Source organism: Amblyomma maculatum, chromosome 3, assembly GCF_055883805.1.
Source record: "Amblyomma maculatum isolate TAMU_Amacu chromosome 3, ASM5588380v1, whole genome shotgun sequence".
NCBI classification, from domain to species: domain Eukaryota; kingdom Metazoa; phylum Arthropoda; class Arachnida; order Ixodida; family Ixodidae; genus Amblyomma; species Amblyomma maculatum.
The window spans coordinates 161,357,778-161,372,583 of NC_139346.1; the positions used below are offsets into that span (position 1 = coordinate 161,357,778).

The following is a 14,806-nucleotide window of genomic DNA, read 5'->3' on the forward strand; positions in this document are numbered from 1 at the left end:
AGAGGAGCAGCATCATTGGGAGCAATGCTGGTGGGACCATCCCTTTCACACTTCCTTGTAATGCCTGAAGACAAAGATAAATTGGGAAGTGCCACCCAAAATGCAGCGTTCGCTACGACACATAGCCTGCTTAGACCTCACCTATCGATTTTGCCAGGCTGCTTGCCTCGTGACGAGCCTCTACCATGCAAATGTTGTCGCAAACCGCAAAAGCGCAAAAATAAAACCACCCTTTTATGTCTGTTGCCCCGCTGCGGGGGTGCAGTGGTTAGGGTGCTCAACTACTCTGTGCCCAAGGATGTGGAATCTTTTCATTGGAGGCGAAAAGCAAGACGCCCGTGTACTTGCTGTGCATTGTCAGTGCACGTTAAAGAGCCCCAGATGGTTGAAATATCCGGAGCCCTGCTCCGGATATTTAGCGCATCGCACATCCACAAGGCATTATCCTCAACTAAACCTCAGCACCTATTTTGCCAGAACCGGTACATTTAAACAGTTTTTTCCTTCATACGATCGAGGCATGGAACAGGATATGTGGTTCACATCGTTCCCTTCCATTGAGTGAATTTGTTTAAGCAATCAGCCCCTGTTGATCATTGCCTTCATAATCTCAATTCAATTATTAGTTTGTGTCTGCATTTGTTTGTTTGCTTGATTGTATTGTTGATATTGTTCTGTATGATTCCCTTACGTCTTTTTGTCATTTCTTGAAATATACACTCCCCCACCCCACTACTGCTATAGCTCCAGATGGAGCTGCAGTATGCACAAATAAAATCTTTAGATGGAGGTGAAGAGCAAGGCGCCCGTGGGCTGTGCGATGTCCGTGCACATTAAAGGACCCCAGGTAGTCGAAATTTCCGGAGTCCTCCACTACGGCGTCTCTCATAGCCTGAGTCGCTTTGGGACGTTAAACCCCACTAACCAAACCAAATAAAATCTTTAATTCACTTGTGTGGAGCTTCACAGGTGTTTTAAACTTTGTAAGAAATAATAAAGTTAGTCTCCCTAATGGAGTTGCATTAACAAAAGTTGCAAATATCAAGTAGACAAGGTTTATATACCTTGTCTACTTAGAATATACCTTGGTTTATATACCTTGTATGTGTACTTAGTGGAGTATGTGGCCAGGGTTGCTTTGGAACAATAAATCCGATAGAAAAAACAAACCAGTCGTGATAGCTTTTATTCTCCTTTTTTTTTTTTCTTTTTTTTTTTTTTTTCCAGGGAAATTACTGCTGTGTGTAACAACCTGACCTATGCTGGTCAGCTTGAGTGTGGGTCAGAGGATGTGGCAAACGCTAGTCTGGTGCTCCCAAACCTTCCTCTTTCACTGGGACAAACATTGCCTGCCGACTGCTGGATCTCTAAAGCGGTTGACACTGAGCTGAGCAGAGCAGTGGTGTTTGTCTGCACCGATGGATTGTCACGGTCTGAAGAGGACAGCAGCGGTGGCAAAAGCGGCAGGGGCACCACCAGCAGAGTTGAAGTGAGAATCGTCACACAGCTGGTTTATGTTTTGCTCAAGGTAAGTGCGCCATTGGAAAAGCATTTCTTTCATGCCGAGTTTGTCTACTGTAATTTTCTTCTCGCGCATAGGTCATGGCTTGTTTTTCAAAACTTAGGGTGTCTTAAGTTTTGATTTCGACGCTGCACGTGTTTGGCTTTGCACGCATTATGCGTAGTTCCTACTGAACATGATGGCACGTGCTAGGCGAAGGAGATGTGATGCAAATTTCAGAGTGCAGTTCATTTATTATGTGCTGGAGGATGGAAACTGGGTAGCAGGGGCCAGATCAACATGAGCAAAGCATTGTCAGGTCTGACACAGGGCCTCAAGAGAGTTCTGGCAGATAAAGCTATCGAAAAAATTATCTCGAGTGCAGGAAGGAGGCTGCTGCCTTAGGCATGAAAATCGTCCACGTGTGGCACGTGCCACAACCATATATATCCACCGAACTTTCAGACAATAGGTTCATCAGAATATTTTTACAGCACTTGCCAAATTGATTGATGCATCTATACACCAATGTGGCTTACATGTGATTAAGGGGGGACCTGGCTTTTAAAATTATTTTTCCAATTTTTGACCAAATAAAATCTGGTATTCTGATTCAGTTTCTTGCACTGATTTCAAATATGTATCTGTTTTCCAATTGGCCAATTAGTCCAACAGATAATGAAATTAGTTGTTCATAATTTGCAGAAACAATGAAAAAATAGCCGCACTGCAAAAAGTCACATAGACACTTTGCTAGGTACTAGAAAGTGTAACTTTTTTGATATAACAAATATTAGCGGTGTGTATTGTGGGATTCGGGCTTGCTGCGGCTGCCCTTTGCGCGGCCGCCGCCCGCTTCCCAGTTGTTCTCCCCGTTCCCTTTCTCCCGCCTGAGGCGGCGGAGAGGGGCTCGAACGACTTGTCACTGTCGTTCGGGCCACAGCTCCGCCCTGGCGTCCCAGTGGTTGTTCTCATTGGCGCCTTTTGGCGGGAACACGGCACTGCTTCGACAGCCGCGCTCGCGCGACTGTCCGAGCGGAGCTCAGAGAGAGACTCCTCCGAGACATCGCAAGGTGCGTACGCAACTGTTCTTGTCTGCCGGCCTTTGTCCGCGCAGACCAGTGTGTACTCGAGTTCGTCTGCTCCGGGTCTTACCTGAGAGCGAAGCTCGAGCCTGTCGATCGTGATCCAACGATCCGCAACAGGCGTACCTTGCGGTGGTTGCCCACCCTCTCTCAAAGGAACCCTCTGGTCACTGCGAGAGAGATCACAGCATGCCCTTGCGTGCTTGCGGCGCGCACTCCGTGTCACTTCGTGCGCGCAGGGGAGCCTAGCTCCTCGCGCGCTCCCTTGACACGGTGACTGCGTAGTGTGTATATGTGCGTTTTGTGTGTGTGTGTGTGTGTGTGTGTGTGTGTGTGTGTGTGTGTGTGTGTGTGTGTGTGTGTGTGTGCGTGCGTGCGTGCGCGCGCGTGCCGCTCGAGGATGGCGTTTCAATAAACGTCTCCTTTGTGAACTTGGAGGTTTGTGTCCTTGCAGCGAAGTGCTCTCCTCCCTGTGGAGGTTGAGTGCGCGCTGCAGTGTTTCAGTGTGCGCGTGGTGACGGCTGATCGGGGCTTCGGCTCGCGCGACGCTCGAACCCGCGGTGGTTGGTGGCCTATGTCCACGTAGAAACCACAGTATAGCAGTAAAGTTTTCAATTTTCCTCTAAATCAGAGAAGAGGGCACCCACATTTGGAACAGTGAAATTTGAACTGCTATAACATCGCTAATATTTGTTATATCAAAAAAGTGCTATAACAAATATTAGCGGTGTGTATAGCAGTAAAGTTTTCAATTTGCTCTAAATCAGAGAAGAGGGCACCTACATTTGGAACAGTGAAATTTGAACTGCTATAACATCGCTAATATTTGTTATATCAAAAAAGTGCTATAACAAATATTAGCGGTGTGTATAGCAGTAAAGTTTTCAATTTGCTCTAAATCAGAGAAGAGGGGCACCCACATTTGGAGCAGTGAAATTTGAACTGCTATAACATCGCTAATATTTGTTATATCAAAAAAGTGCTCCTATTAGCGATGTTTAAGTAGTAAAGTTTTCAATTTGCTCTAAATCAGAGATGAGGGCACTCACATTTGGAACAGTGAAATTTGAACTGCTATAGCATCGCTAATATTTGTTATATCAAAAAACGTGCTCCTAACATTGTATTCGTTACACTTTCTAGTACCTAACAAAATGTTCATATGAATTTTTTGTTGTGCGGGTATTTTTTCATTGTTTCTGCAAATTATGAAACAATGAAACAAACTACGAAAATTATGAAACAATGAAACAACCGAACAAACTACGGCAAGCACACGGCTCTTTTTGCTTCTTTACAAATTTGGAATAACCTCCCTTCTCATGTCAAGCAATCTCCATCTCTGTCCGGTTTTAAACAACAACTGTTATCCGTATTATCACAATAGTGTCATATAACTTTCAAACAAGTTTTTTCTTTATATACTTACCGCTTTGTTCACATTCAATTCATGAGTGTTTTCATATGCCCGTAGGGAAGACTTATCACTTTGTATATGTATCTCTTTGTATGAAGATGTATCACTTCGTATACTTAATTTTAACACTACCGGCCGCTCATGAAATTTTCGAGCTTGTATAGAATTCCTATTCTTTTGTTGTTACCATATTGTGTTCGCCGGTTTTGCCTCTTTTGACTGCTTTTGCTGTACCAATAATATTTTTCATAAGTTTATACATCCATCCATAGGAGGTCCCGATACAGCCTTGAGCTCTGGGACCTCCTTCTGTATTATTTATGTAATACCTGTTTCATGAATAAACAACAAACTTCTTCTTCAAAAAAAAACACTAATTTAATTATATCTTGAAATAATTGGCCAATCGGAAAAATAGTAACATATTTGAAATCAGTGCAAGAAACTGAATCAGAATGCCAGGTTTTATCAAATTTGTTGAAAAATTATGTAAAATAGCTCTAAGAGCCATGTCCACCCGTACTGTTCAGAAAAACTACTTTCTGCATAGTATGTATGTGTGCCTAATTGCTGTATACTGGAAAATATGGCAGTTTCAGCCTGTAGCTCGTGACTTTTACACGGAGTTTGTTGTGACGTTTTATCTTTAGAATGGCAGCAGTAACTGCTTCAGGCACCTATTAAAGAATTTTAAAATTTATGTGCATAAAAGGCATGCAATTGGCACGGGAAAGGGTTAATCAGAGGAATATGGGAGAGGCCCCTGCCCTGCAGTGGGTGTAGTCAGGCTGGTGGTGATGATACTGACTGTTCGGTCACCCACGCATATCTTTCTAGAGCAATAGCCATACTAGATTTAAAAGTCAATCTCCATGTTAGGGCAATCCTTGACATTGACTGGCCTTGCTAAACCAGCATAGCAACAGAATTACATTCTGTTGCTCGACCATTGGATGTGACCGTGGTTAAATTGCTGCCACTTTCTTTGCTTTGGCCTTCTTCATTTCATCACAGGGTGGCCTGTCACCAGAAGAAATTGGTGTCATCACTCCCTTCAGGAGCCAGGTGCAGTTGCTGAAGCAGGCAATCCATGCTGCAGCGCAGGTGGACATCAGCACAGTCGACCAGTTTCAGGGCAAGGAGAAGAGTGCAGTGTTTTTCTCCTGTGTCAAGAAGTATGCAGGCGACAGCAAGGTGTGTCACGGGTCTGAGATCTTTGCATGTATGAATTGAAACGCTAGCCTTCAATATGCTAGAGCAGGGGTTCTCAAACTTTTTTTCACTTCAGAGAACACCAGAAGTTCAAATTACCCCCCCCCCCCCCCCCCCCCCTACCCGCATACTTTATGGTGGCTGTGCTTGCACAGGGGGAAATGTCACCATTGATAGTCCTTGTTAGATCCTTCGTGCTTTTTACACTTTCGTTCATTTCGGTGCGCATTTGGTCATTTTCTTTGCTGTCAGAAACAAGTTGTGTTAATAATCTATCCATCTGTATTGATGCACAGACCGCTAACTCCAAAAGAACTGCTTAAAATGAGAATGCAGTGATATTACAGTCATTAGGCAAATATTCCACTGCTTCTTCTGGCTCGACTGACTGTGCTGTTAATGGGATCTCATGTCGGATCATCCTGCTTTCATTGACCACCTGCCGCTCCAACCCTCATCACTTGATCAGCAGCACAGGGTCGGCATTTACCTTTTTTGTGTTTTTTTTTCCAGCACATGTTAGCATTCAGGCGCAGATGGGCTTGCCGGTGACAAAACATTACCCTATTTTGGTGTTATTTTTCTTCTTGTTAATGATTTGCAAGTCAGTACTGCATATCGATCCGCACGCAGTTTTCGCTTACAATCGCTAAATAATTAATAGCAGTTTCGGTTTCATTATCCGAGAGAAGGCTGCGATGTCACAATCATGCCTTTAGGCGCAGCATGAAAAAACAGCGATATAATCGCTCATTCTTCACTAGTAATGAATCCTGTTCTTGAGGCAGGCTGGCTTTACCATTGTAGTGAATTCAAGTGACACAGCCTTGATTATATAGCTGTATTTTCATCCCTCACGTGACCTAGACTTGACTGTGACGCCACAGCCATTGCTCAGCTGTTGAAACCGAAACAGGTGAGAAAAACAATTCGATTATAAATTATTCAGCAGTCGTAGGTGAATGTGACGTGGTGATTCGTGTACAGTAATGCCCTCATTACAATGAATAAAACACAAACCCAAAAATTAGGTGTTCTGTAGTTCTTTAACAGCTATGGCAAAGACATGAAACGAAGAACTACAAACGCAGGCCGATTTTAACGCGAGTGAGCTTGTTTACAATATTACATCAGATGTAATGCTTTCATTTCTAACGCTTTTTTCTTGATAGTGGGGGGAATCAGCCTAACAGCATTGCGATACTTTAAGTGCAGTAAAGCATGAATTTAAAACAGTCATAACATGAACAGAAGCAAAAACATAGAGAACATCAACGAAACATTTTACACATTTCCATTTTCTGTTCCCCGGCGTGTCTTCCATTTTTATCTCGCTCTCCTATTTTCAACATGATTGATGCTGGTCTTAAGATCACTGAATGCAGTCAACGTCTCAGCATCATTTTGTCTTCGCGTTTTGGTCTGTGATGCGAATTAGAATGCCTTGCCAGTTGGGAAATGCATGTTTCATGCCTACCAAGCTGGCTGAAGCATGTGGGTTACAACTGACACACTGAAAAGTGACCTGGAAAGCCCAAAGCATAGACACAGCATCCAGAAGCATCTACGTCATCGTAAATTTCGTACTTGTTGGAAAGACATCTCCCGGAATGCCTGCATATGATAGGGGAAATGCATCAGAAATTCGTCAGCAGGCATGTCTGAAAATGAAAGCATTGAAGTTGGAGCATGAAGGAAACTACTTAAGAAATGCTGAAGTTTTTGTGGATAGTCTCTTTGGGAGTGGTAAGATTAAAAATAGAATCTCTCTCCTCGCCAAGTTGTGGCATATTCTGCCCAGAGGCCAAAGAAAAGGAAACAGAGATGATGGCCGTGGAGAGGGAGCTCAGAGCTAAGTAAGAGGCAAAGGATTCTTTATCTTTAGAATGACGGCCTGTGGGGCGAGTTGGTTCATGACTTGAAAACCACTACGACGCAAAGACGACGAACAAGAAAGAAAACGACCAAAAAGGACACGACATGCACACCGCAAGGACACCACAAGGACACCACAAGGACACCACATGTGCGCATGTGCAAAGACGACGACGCAAGAAAGAAAAGGACACCACATGCGCACATGTGGTGTCCTTGTGGTGTCCTTGCGGTGTGCATGTCGTGTCCTTTTTGGTCGTTTCCTTTCTTGTTCGTCGTCTTTGTGCTGTAGGGGTTTTCAAGTCATGAACCAACTTGTCTTACAAGCTGTCATTGTAAAGTACTTTTCTTGTACAGTGGGCCCTTTTATGTGTTCGGCTCCCTCCTATGCTCAAGTGTGCTAACATCGCATCTTCAACCTGCCGTGGTGCGCACGTGGTGTCCCTTTTCTTCTTGTGTCGTCGTCTTTGTGTTATAGTGTTTTTCGATTCTTTATCTGAATGGTCTAAAAAACGTTTCTTGTCCACCTTCGTTTTTGGTCCTTTGTATCCTTGAAATCCTAAATTGTTGAATTTCAGGCCAAATATTTTGTACAATCCTTGATCACAACATCATTTCCCCCTGTAACACCAGAGTTCTGCTAATGCTATGGCCACATTCTCACTCCTGCCTACCTCGTTCATCATTGCTGTTTCAGTGAGGGGGAAATTAAGTGACTATGCTAGTGCTGAAATTCAGAGCATCTCTGACAGTCCCTTAGATGTTTTCCTTTGTATTCACATGCACACATCACTATATATATAAAGATATGGATGAGAAAGCGATAAAATGAATTTGTAACCAGATCGTCACCCTATGGTAAGGTTATATATTTGTAAATAATTGCACTACCTCACATGGGTTCTTTGTCTAGTATTGTGTATTTTATGTAGCTGCTAACTGTGACCTACAATGCAGTACACAAGCAAGGGCAAAATTTTGCGAAAGATATATTCAAGTTTATTTTTTTTTTAGCTAGAAAAGAGTGGCCAGGACTAAAATTTCTGAAAAAAGCTTGATTTGGTCCTGGCCCCCTAGCAAAGTTGGCATATCAGCAGACAGGAGTAAAATCGACTCACATGTTAATAACTAAACACATCTATTCAAAAGAAAAGGAGGGACCTATGTATAGTACTATTCCTTCTGTACATACGAAGGTACATAATGAAATACAGCACAAAAATACAAGTGAAGAAAAAGTGTAAGCGCTGCTGATACATAGAATACTAGTAGTACTCAAAGAAGCACAAAGAAATAGCATACAAAAAAAAAACTGTTTCATATAGCTTTTCTGACAATCATTATAACATGAAATACAGAAAAAGCACAAAGAGAGGGGGTTTCTCTACGAAATGTTGTTTTCCCACATGGATACTAATTTGGCTTGTCCCTCGTGTATTTGCAGGAGACAGAGATACTGAACGACCAGAGGCGGCTGACTGTTGCCGTGAGTCGAGCCAGGCACAAATTAGTTATCATCGGCAGCAGCTCCACAGTCAAGAAGTACAAGCCATTTGAAAAGCTGTTGGGATTTCTGCGGGAAGACCAATTTGTGCAACTCCAAAGTGGAGATGAGTCACGTTATGAAAAAGCGATTTTAAAATTTTGAACTAAACAAAGTGGTTGTCTTTTGCATGCATGTGTGCTGTATTAGGCATAACTGCAGTGTGTATTCTGTATTCTAATATATTGTCATGTGCTTGATGACAGTATACTCAATTGTACATAAATGAGTATCGATCAAAATGTTGTCTTGTGATCCTTGAACATGTTCAAGCATTCGCACGTTTACTTTGCAATATCTAAATTACCTTGTCTTTCCTTGCGAGCTGCAGCACGTCCAGCACACTTCTCTGTAAATATTGAAATGCTTTACCTTAGCTTTAATGGGTTGTTAATTTTCTAGTGTTCAGGGTTTTTATACTAGCAGTGTTGCACTATCTATACAGGAAAATGTGCCATAAAAACCGGTATTTCGTGCTCCAGCAACAGTCGTCGAGCACAATCACTATCCCGCATTTCTTCCAGGTACACCTGGCAAGCTCATTAAAAATTTTGACTCCCCTTATCCCTTTTCCCCAGTGTAGGGTAGCCAACCAGAGGCCTTTCTGGTTAACATCCCTGCCTTTCATCCTCATTCCTATCTATGTATCTTTGACTAAAGTTTACGCAATCCAGGACATGGCCGTAGAGGCCTGTTTCAGCCCTCCGGCACCAGTAACTACAGGCCCATAGCAGTGCTTGGCGTGCATAGCAGTTTTGGGCACCTAGTATTCTTTAGAAACAGCCTATGGATTATTCTTTTATTATTCTAACATATGCTAGTTGTGATTGTCCTGGTTTGTAAAGTGTGAGTATTGCAAGGTCAGCATGTTGGAATGGCATCAAAATAACAAACGACATTACCGCTTGATAACACTTCAGTTGTTGGAAGCCTGATGGCGATAATACTGAATAGCAATGCAAACCAGAACAGTGAAATTGCGTTGAAAATTGTTTTGATCTGCATAAGACATCTAGAGGAAATTTGACTTGCTAAAATCCATAAAATATCCTTTGTACGGGCAGGTTTTTAGGGTACCTACTCAAGATATTCTCGGAAAGCATGCCGCAGCAGTCACCACTGCTAGCAGTTACTTGTCATGCATAGTGGTCACTAACCTTTTGCGGACTGTGAACTATTTCTGGCATTGAGCGGGATGCGTGACACTTCCTGTGCTGTTGAGAAATTGCTCCAAAGAGCTCTATTTTGTAGACCGGAAACAGCTGCTGAAGTAGTTTCTGGCTGCAAATAGTAGCAGAGACACTGTACATCTTCCCCTTCAGCGCCACGTATTGTGTTGCAAGCTAGCCAATACATCACCTATATATGTAGCTAAAACCTGTGCCTAGTTGCTCTTGTTCGTAGCCATGATCTTTTACCATGGTAACCTGATACTCGAGCATGCAGGCTATGTGGAGTGGTTCAGGCTTTGCTTTCGATTCCATTCTGTAATCTGTTGAGCTGAAGTTAATTTCTAATTTTTTTTTGCTCTCACTGTTCCTTTTTCTTTTTTTCATCTGGTCTACACACACTTATCTGTCTTCATGCTCTAGATGTTTACAGGAATGGTTGCTTCGGAGGGTGGCAAACATAGGACACTTTATAAAACAGTGTGATAAGTTTTTTTTTTTTTTTTTTTTTTTTTTTTTTTTTTTTCTCAGAAGTAGCAAGAAGAGTAGTATCAGTTGATAGTGCAGCAATTTCACATAAGAAAGGAATGGCTGGAGGCTATTGCTTAGTTTTAAAAATCCTTCTGAATTATATACCATTTACAATTACAGACCATCTGTTTGGAATTCTTTCTGGGAATGAACGAAGTGTAAACTGTTCTTCACCTCTCATCAAAGCCAACACTACAATATGACTGCATACTCCTCGCACTGAGTAAACAATGAAAACTGCATACTCAGTATGCATCATAGCTGAAGTCAGTGCACTATAATGAGTCCCAGGTGGTTGAAATTACTCTGAAGCCCTTCATTACAATGCATCTTTCTCTCTCTCTTTCTGCTTTCACTCCGACCTAGATCATGTGTGTTTCCTTTCTTGTAAACCAATTATTATCATTATGACAATGGTGAAATATGGCTTACATAACAAGGAAGGCTGCAGTGAAAAAAAAAAAAAAAAAAAAAAGGTGCAACTCAATAAACTAGTTTTCTTGCTGTTGCATTGAAAAGTATAAAGTCTTTAATGTACCATAGTAGATTTCTCTCATGAGGCCTTTCATGGGGTTATGCGAGTCGTCTCAGTACCATGTGATTTTATTTGACTCGTAGATATTTCACGAGCTGTGGCTCTTTGATATTTAACACCCCGTGCATGCAGATGCTAAGTTACGTAGCCCAGAGGAGAAATAATTTTTCCGCGTTATCTGCACTGAATTATTATTCTGATTATCTACAACGTCTCTGCTACACGGGGTTCCTTGTGCATTTTCGCATAGATTTGCACTTATAAACAAAACTAACATTCGTTGTGTAACGCGTTTTCGATCCTTTGTGGCGAAAACGAAACTGAAACTGATCCCTGAAATAAGATCATCCGTTTAGTTTGCAGCTTATGATAACTAGGGATGTCACAAAGCAGTAAATCAATTTCATGTTTTGAAAGCCGTTGTGGGCTGTCGATGTGACTTGTATGCTCATTTGTTGTGGCTCGAAACTCCGTGTTTATTCGTTGGCGTGGTCGCATCGACACCGGCATAATGGCGGCCTGATGTTGATGGGTGAGTGGCATTAGTGGCATTTTATTCCGTTTCATTAAGCGTCTTTCAGCCGTTTACATTACACCATTTCGTCGACAAGGATCGCAGCTGAACTACGCTTTTCTGAGCGTTGTTTCAACCAGTTTACGCGTGGTCTGTCTTGTACGCCGGGGCGTGACGAATACTACGCTGCTCCAAGCTTTGGGAGATGTAGTGCTTCGCCGCTCCGTAAACGACACCACGCCGCCAGAGTTTTCCCCAGAGAGCTTTTGGTGAGGTGTTTGTTTTAAAAGCGCGAGTAGCTTGTATTTTGCACGTGGCTGCTTGCGGAATCGCGCTTTTCTTTCTTTTTTTTTAATTTTCGGGTTGTGCTACAGTGTGCTTCAACTTGCTGCTTGTGCATTAAGCCGCGATGAGGCACGCGCAAACGATGCGGCAGAGCGCGGCTCTGCTGGATAAAAGTAACAGACACCTGACTCCTGTCTTGCATGCCCTAGACGTAACTTTGGTTTGTGCATTGAGTGCTCCTTTTACTTTTGTTTTGTTTTTCCTAACCCGCAGCTTCGCTTACAAAACTGAGTGTTGTTTTGATTTCATACTTTTTTTTTTTTTTTTTTTTTTTTTTTTTCACTGATTGGGTTACTCTGGTGGCGCGATATTTTTCGGTTCTATTCAAAGAGAAAAGAGAGGAAAAAAAAAAAAAACAGTTTGTGTCTCTCCGAGCCTGGCTGTACGAATGGCACCTAGCAGGCGTCTGCTGCTGCTGCCTACGTGCACCAAAAGGAAAATACATGAAATGCAATTTATGTGCTCAGGTGTTGGGCTCTGGCGCGGTTGGAGTCAAGCATAGCTTTGTGAATGATGCGCTGTCAAATCTACTTTGGTCCGATCCGGCACACCTTGCTTAAAAACGCGCCGCGCGAATGGAATTCAGCGACCTCTTATTTGTCGGCTCTGGCCGTAATAAGGGGGTTCGAAGCCGTCTACTTGGTGCGCTAATCGTCGCCGGCGGGCACTTTCACTTGCTGCGTCTTGCGCAACGTGACTTTCCTGTTGTTTTTTGTTTCAGAGGAAGAAGGGAGCAAAGTGCGAGTTTTCGTATTTTAACCTTTCTTCGCCCCTCTGATGATGACCGGGAGCGAACTGTGTATTGTCCTTCCATTCGAGTTCGCCGCCGTGAACGTTTTGGGCGGTACTTGCCTCGCTACACAATACGGTCAGGGGCATGCGCCGACACTTTCCTCCCCGTTTCAGACTTCTCTCTCTCTCTCTCTCTCTCTCTCTCTCTCTCTCTCTCTCTCTCTCTCTCTCTCTCTCTCTCTCTCTCTCTCTCTCTCTCTCTCTCTCTCTTCGTCTTCCCCGAGTGATGCTGTCAGTATTATTCCATTGGTCGCAGACGTGTCATGAATAAATGCTGCTTACAAGCTGTAGACTCCACAATCAGAACAATGGGTGCACACTAATTGCTGCAGTTGGCATATATGTGCAGCTTTCTTCACTGGCTTTATTATTATTATTATTATTAGTAGTAGTAGTAGTAGTAGTATTGTACTGCAATTCATGTCATCGTTCATCGAGCATTTTTTTTTTTTTCATTTTTTTTTTTTTTTTTTTCACTTTTTCTTTGTGACGTGGTGAAAGTCTGCTTTTCAAGGAAAGCCTGCATTGTTTTTCAATAGAGCCTTTAGTTGCCTGCACTGTAATGGGCCAAAGACTGTAATTAACAATTTGTTTTTATTGCAGCGGGGACCACATAGCCATGCCTGGTTATTCTTATTGTATAATATAATATAATATAATAGAAGCTTGTTATTCTACTCTCTGTTATACCTAGTGGCATGGGCAGAGGCTTATTATTCTACTCGCTTTTAGGGTTGCCTCACCATATTTTATGTATAACAGATGGACATTAGTCATGCTTTTCTTAACCCAAATGATAGAGGTGTAAGTCACCACACAGATTTTTGTACTGACAGCACAGTGGTACCACCAAGGCTGGGAGCTGGCAGTCTTAGCCTGTCTGATATCAGTTATCTTATTATTATCTTCTTTACACATCTTGAGTGATAGGGCTAACTGCAGCATGCTGAAACTGTTTGATTTCTGATAGTAGAGATGCAAACATGCAGTATGTAGTCAATAGGATCGCATGTGTAGTGGTCTGAAGTGGCTGGTGTGTGCAGTGCAGGCATCTCAGCTAGCGCTGTTTGCTGTACCATTTGGTTTTTAATTTGTGCTTACCTTTGTAGCTTTTGTTTTCAGAATGGAGATTTTCGAGCATTGGTTGAAATAACTTAGTTGCTCATGAATGTTAGGTTATCAGTTTAAAATCTGCGTTTCTTTCACCAAAGATCCTGGTTGCAGGGCGGGGCTGGGCAAGATACTTCGAAAAAGTATCTTCGATACCGATACTCGATACCCTGAAAAATTGTATTTCTGATGCTGATGCAAGATACAGGATCGAAATCGTGTTTCGATACAGATACTCGGTTCTGTATCATGAATACTTCAATACATCACTGTAATCCTAACATAATAAAGGGGGTAATAAGATTAATGGCATTAGGAAATTATACCGTGCTTTCTGGAAGCTTCAGAACATTCCTATAGCTTAGTTTTTCTGAAAGGGCTCAACGAATACGCCAGTACGGAGTTATTGTTTGGGCAGCTGTACTTGTCAGAACTTCACATTGAATAGAAGCCATGGTTACAGTTAAGCGATTGCTTCCACAAGCAGCCTAGTGAAATATTTCTTTAAACTAATTTTCTTCATGCGAACTGACCTGTGAACACTTGGCTATATATACAAATACAAAGTTGCAACCTGCGTATGTTTGGTGAACTGAGCTGTTATATCGCCATTAGTGCAATAACAAACTTTTGAAGCTTTGCATATTGTTAAAAGCTAGAAGGAAAAGTAAATAAAATGGCTGAACGTTATCTAGTCTGGAAAGAGCGCGATGTGGGCGGGTTAAAAGCGAAGCAAATGAGAAAAGCCTCTCTACATACGCACATGAGCATACCACAGTGTCGTATTAGATGAAGATGCTTTTTATCAGCGTGCAAGAATTAACCATAGCCACGTTGACTCAGGCAACCTGGAGATAGCTTGGAAACTAGAGGTTCACTAGCGGTGCTGGAAAACTGCGGCTGGTTGTAGATAAAATATATAAGTATCTGTTAATAGAATCTAGTATAGAAGTAATATAGATAAAATATAGAAGTCAATCAATTTGCATATTTAAAAAATTACAGTCTGTTCTTTTTTTAAGATAGAAATATCTTAACAAGTTTTATTCAAGGTTTGCTCAAATGTTTTCCACAAAAAAAAAATATTTATACACCCATAATTTGTTATTCGAACTGTGCGGGAAAATTGCATTCATAGCTTTCCTCTCATGCATTTCATAAAAGTTTGGATGTAATA

At 42.1% G+C, this 14,806-nt stretch overlaps 2 protein-coding genes across 4 annotated transcripts in view; both read left to right on the forward strand.

Moving 5' to 3' along the window:
• LOC146196661 (DNA replication ATP-dependent helicase/nuclease DNA2-like) overlaps window positions 1-9,359 on the forward strand; it is a 49,636-nt gene extending 40,277 nt beyond the window's left edge. The window contains exons 12-14 of one of the 2 annotated variants that reach the window (XM_084598430.1): window positions 1,228-1,528; window positions 5,018-5,197; window positions 8,535-9,359. In XM_084598430.1, the coding sequence (XP_084454556.1) occupies window positions 1,228-1,528; window positions 5,018-5,197; window positions 8,535-8,738 (685 nt within the window). In that variant the 3' untranslated portion in view covers window positions 8,739-9,359. The remainder of the gene's footprint in view (window positions 1-1,227; window positions 1,529-5,017; window positions 5,198-8,534) is intronic. The other variant, XM_084598429.1, reaches the window with a different exon arrangement.
• A 1,909-nt stretch (window positions 9,360-11,268) lies between these two features.
• Window positions 11,269-14,806, forward strand: part of Pisd (phosphatidylserine decarboxylase) — a 41,477-nt gene continuing 37,939 nt past the window's right edge. Inside the window, exon 1 of one of the 2 annotated variants that reach the window (XM_084598431.1) lies at window positions 11,269-11,400. The gene's annotated coding sequence lies outside the window, so the exon portion shown is untranslated. Of the gene's footprint in view, window positions 11,401-11,421; window positions 11,652-14,806 lie in introns of those variants that run through there. The other variant, XM_084598433.1, reaches the window with a different exon arrangement.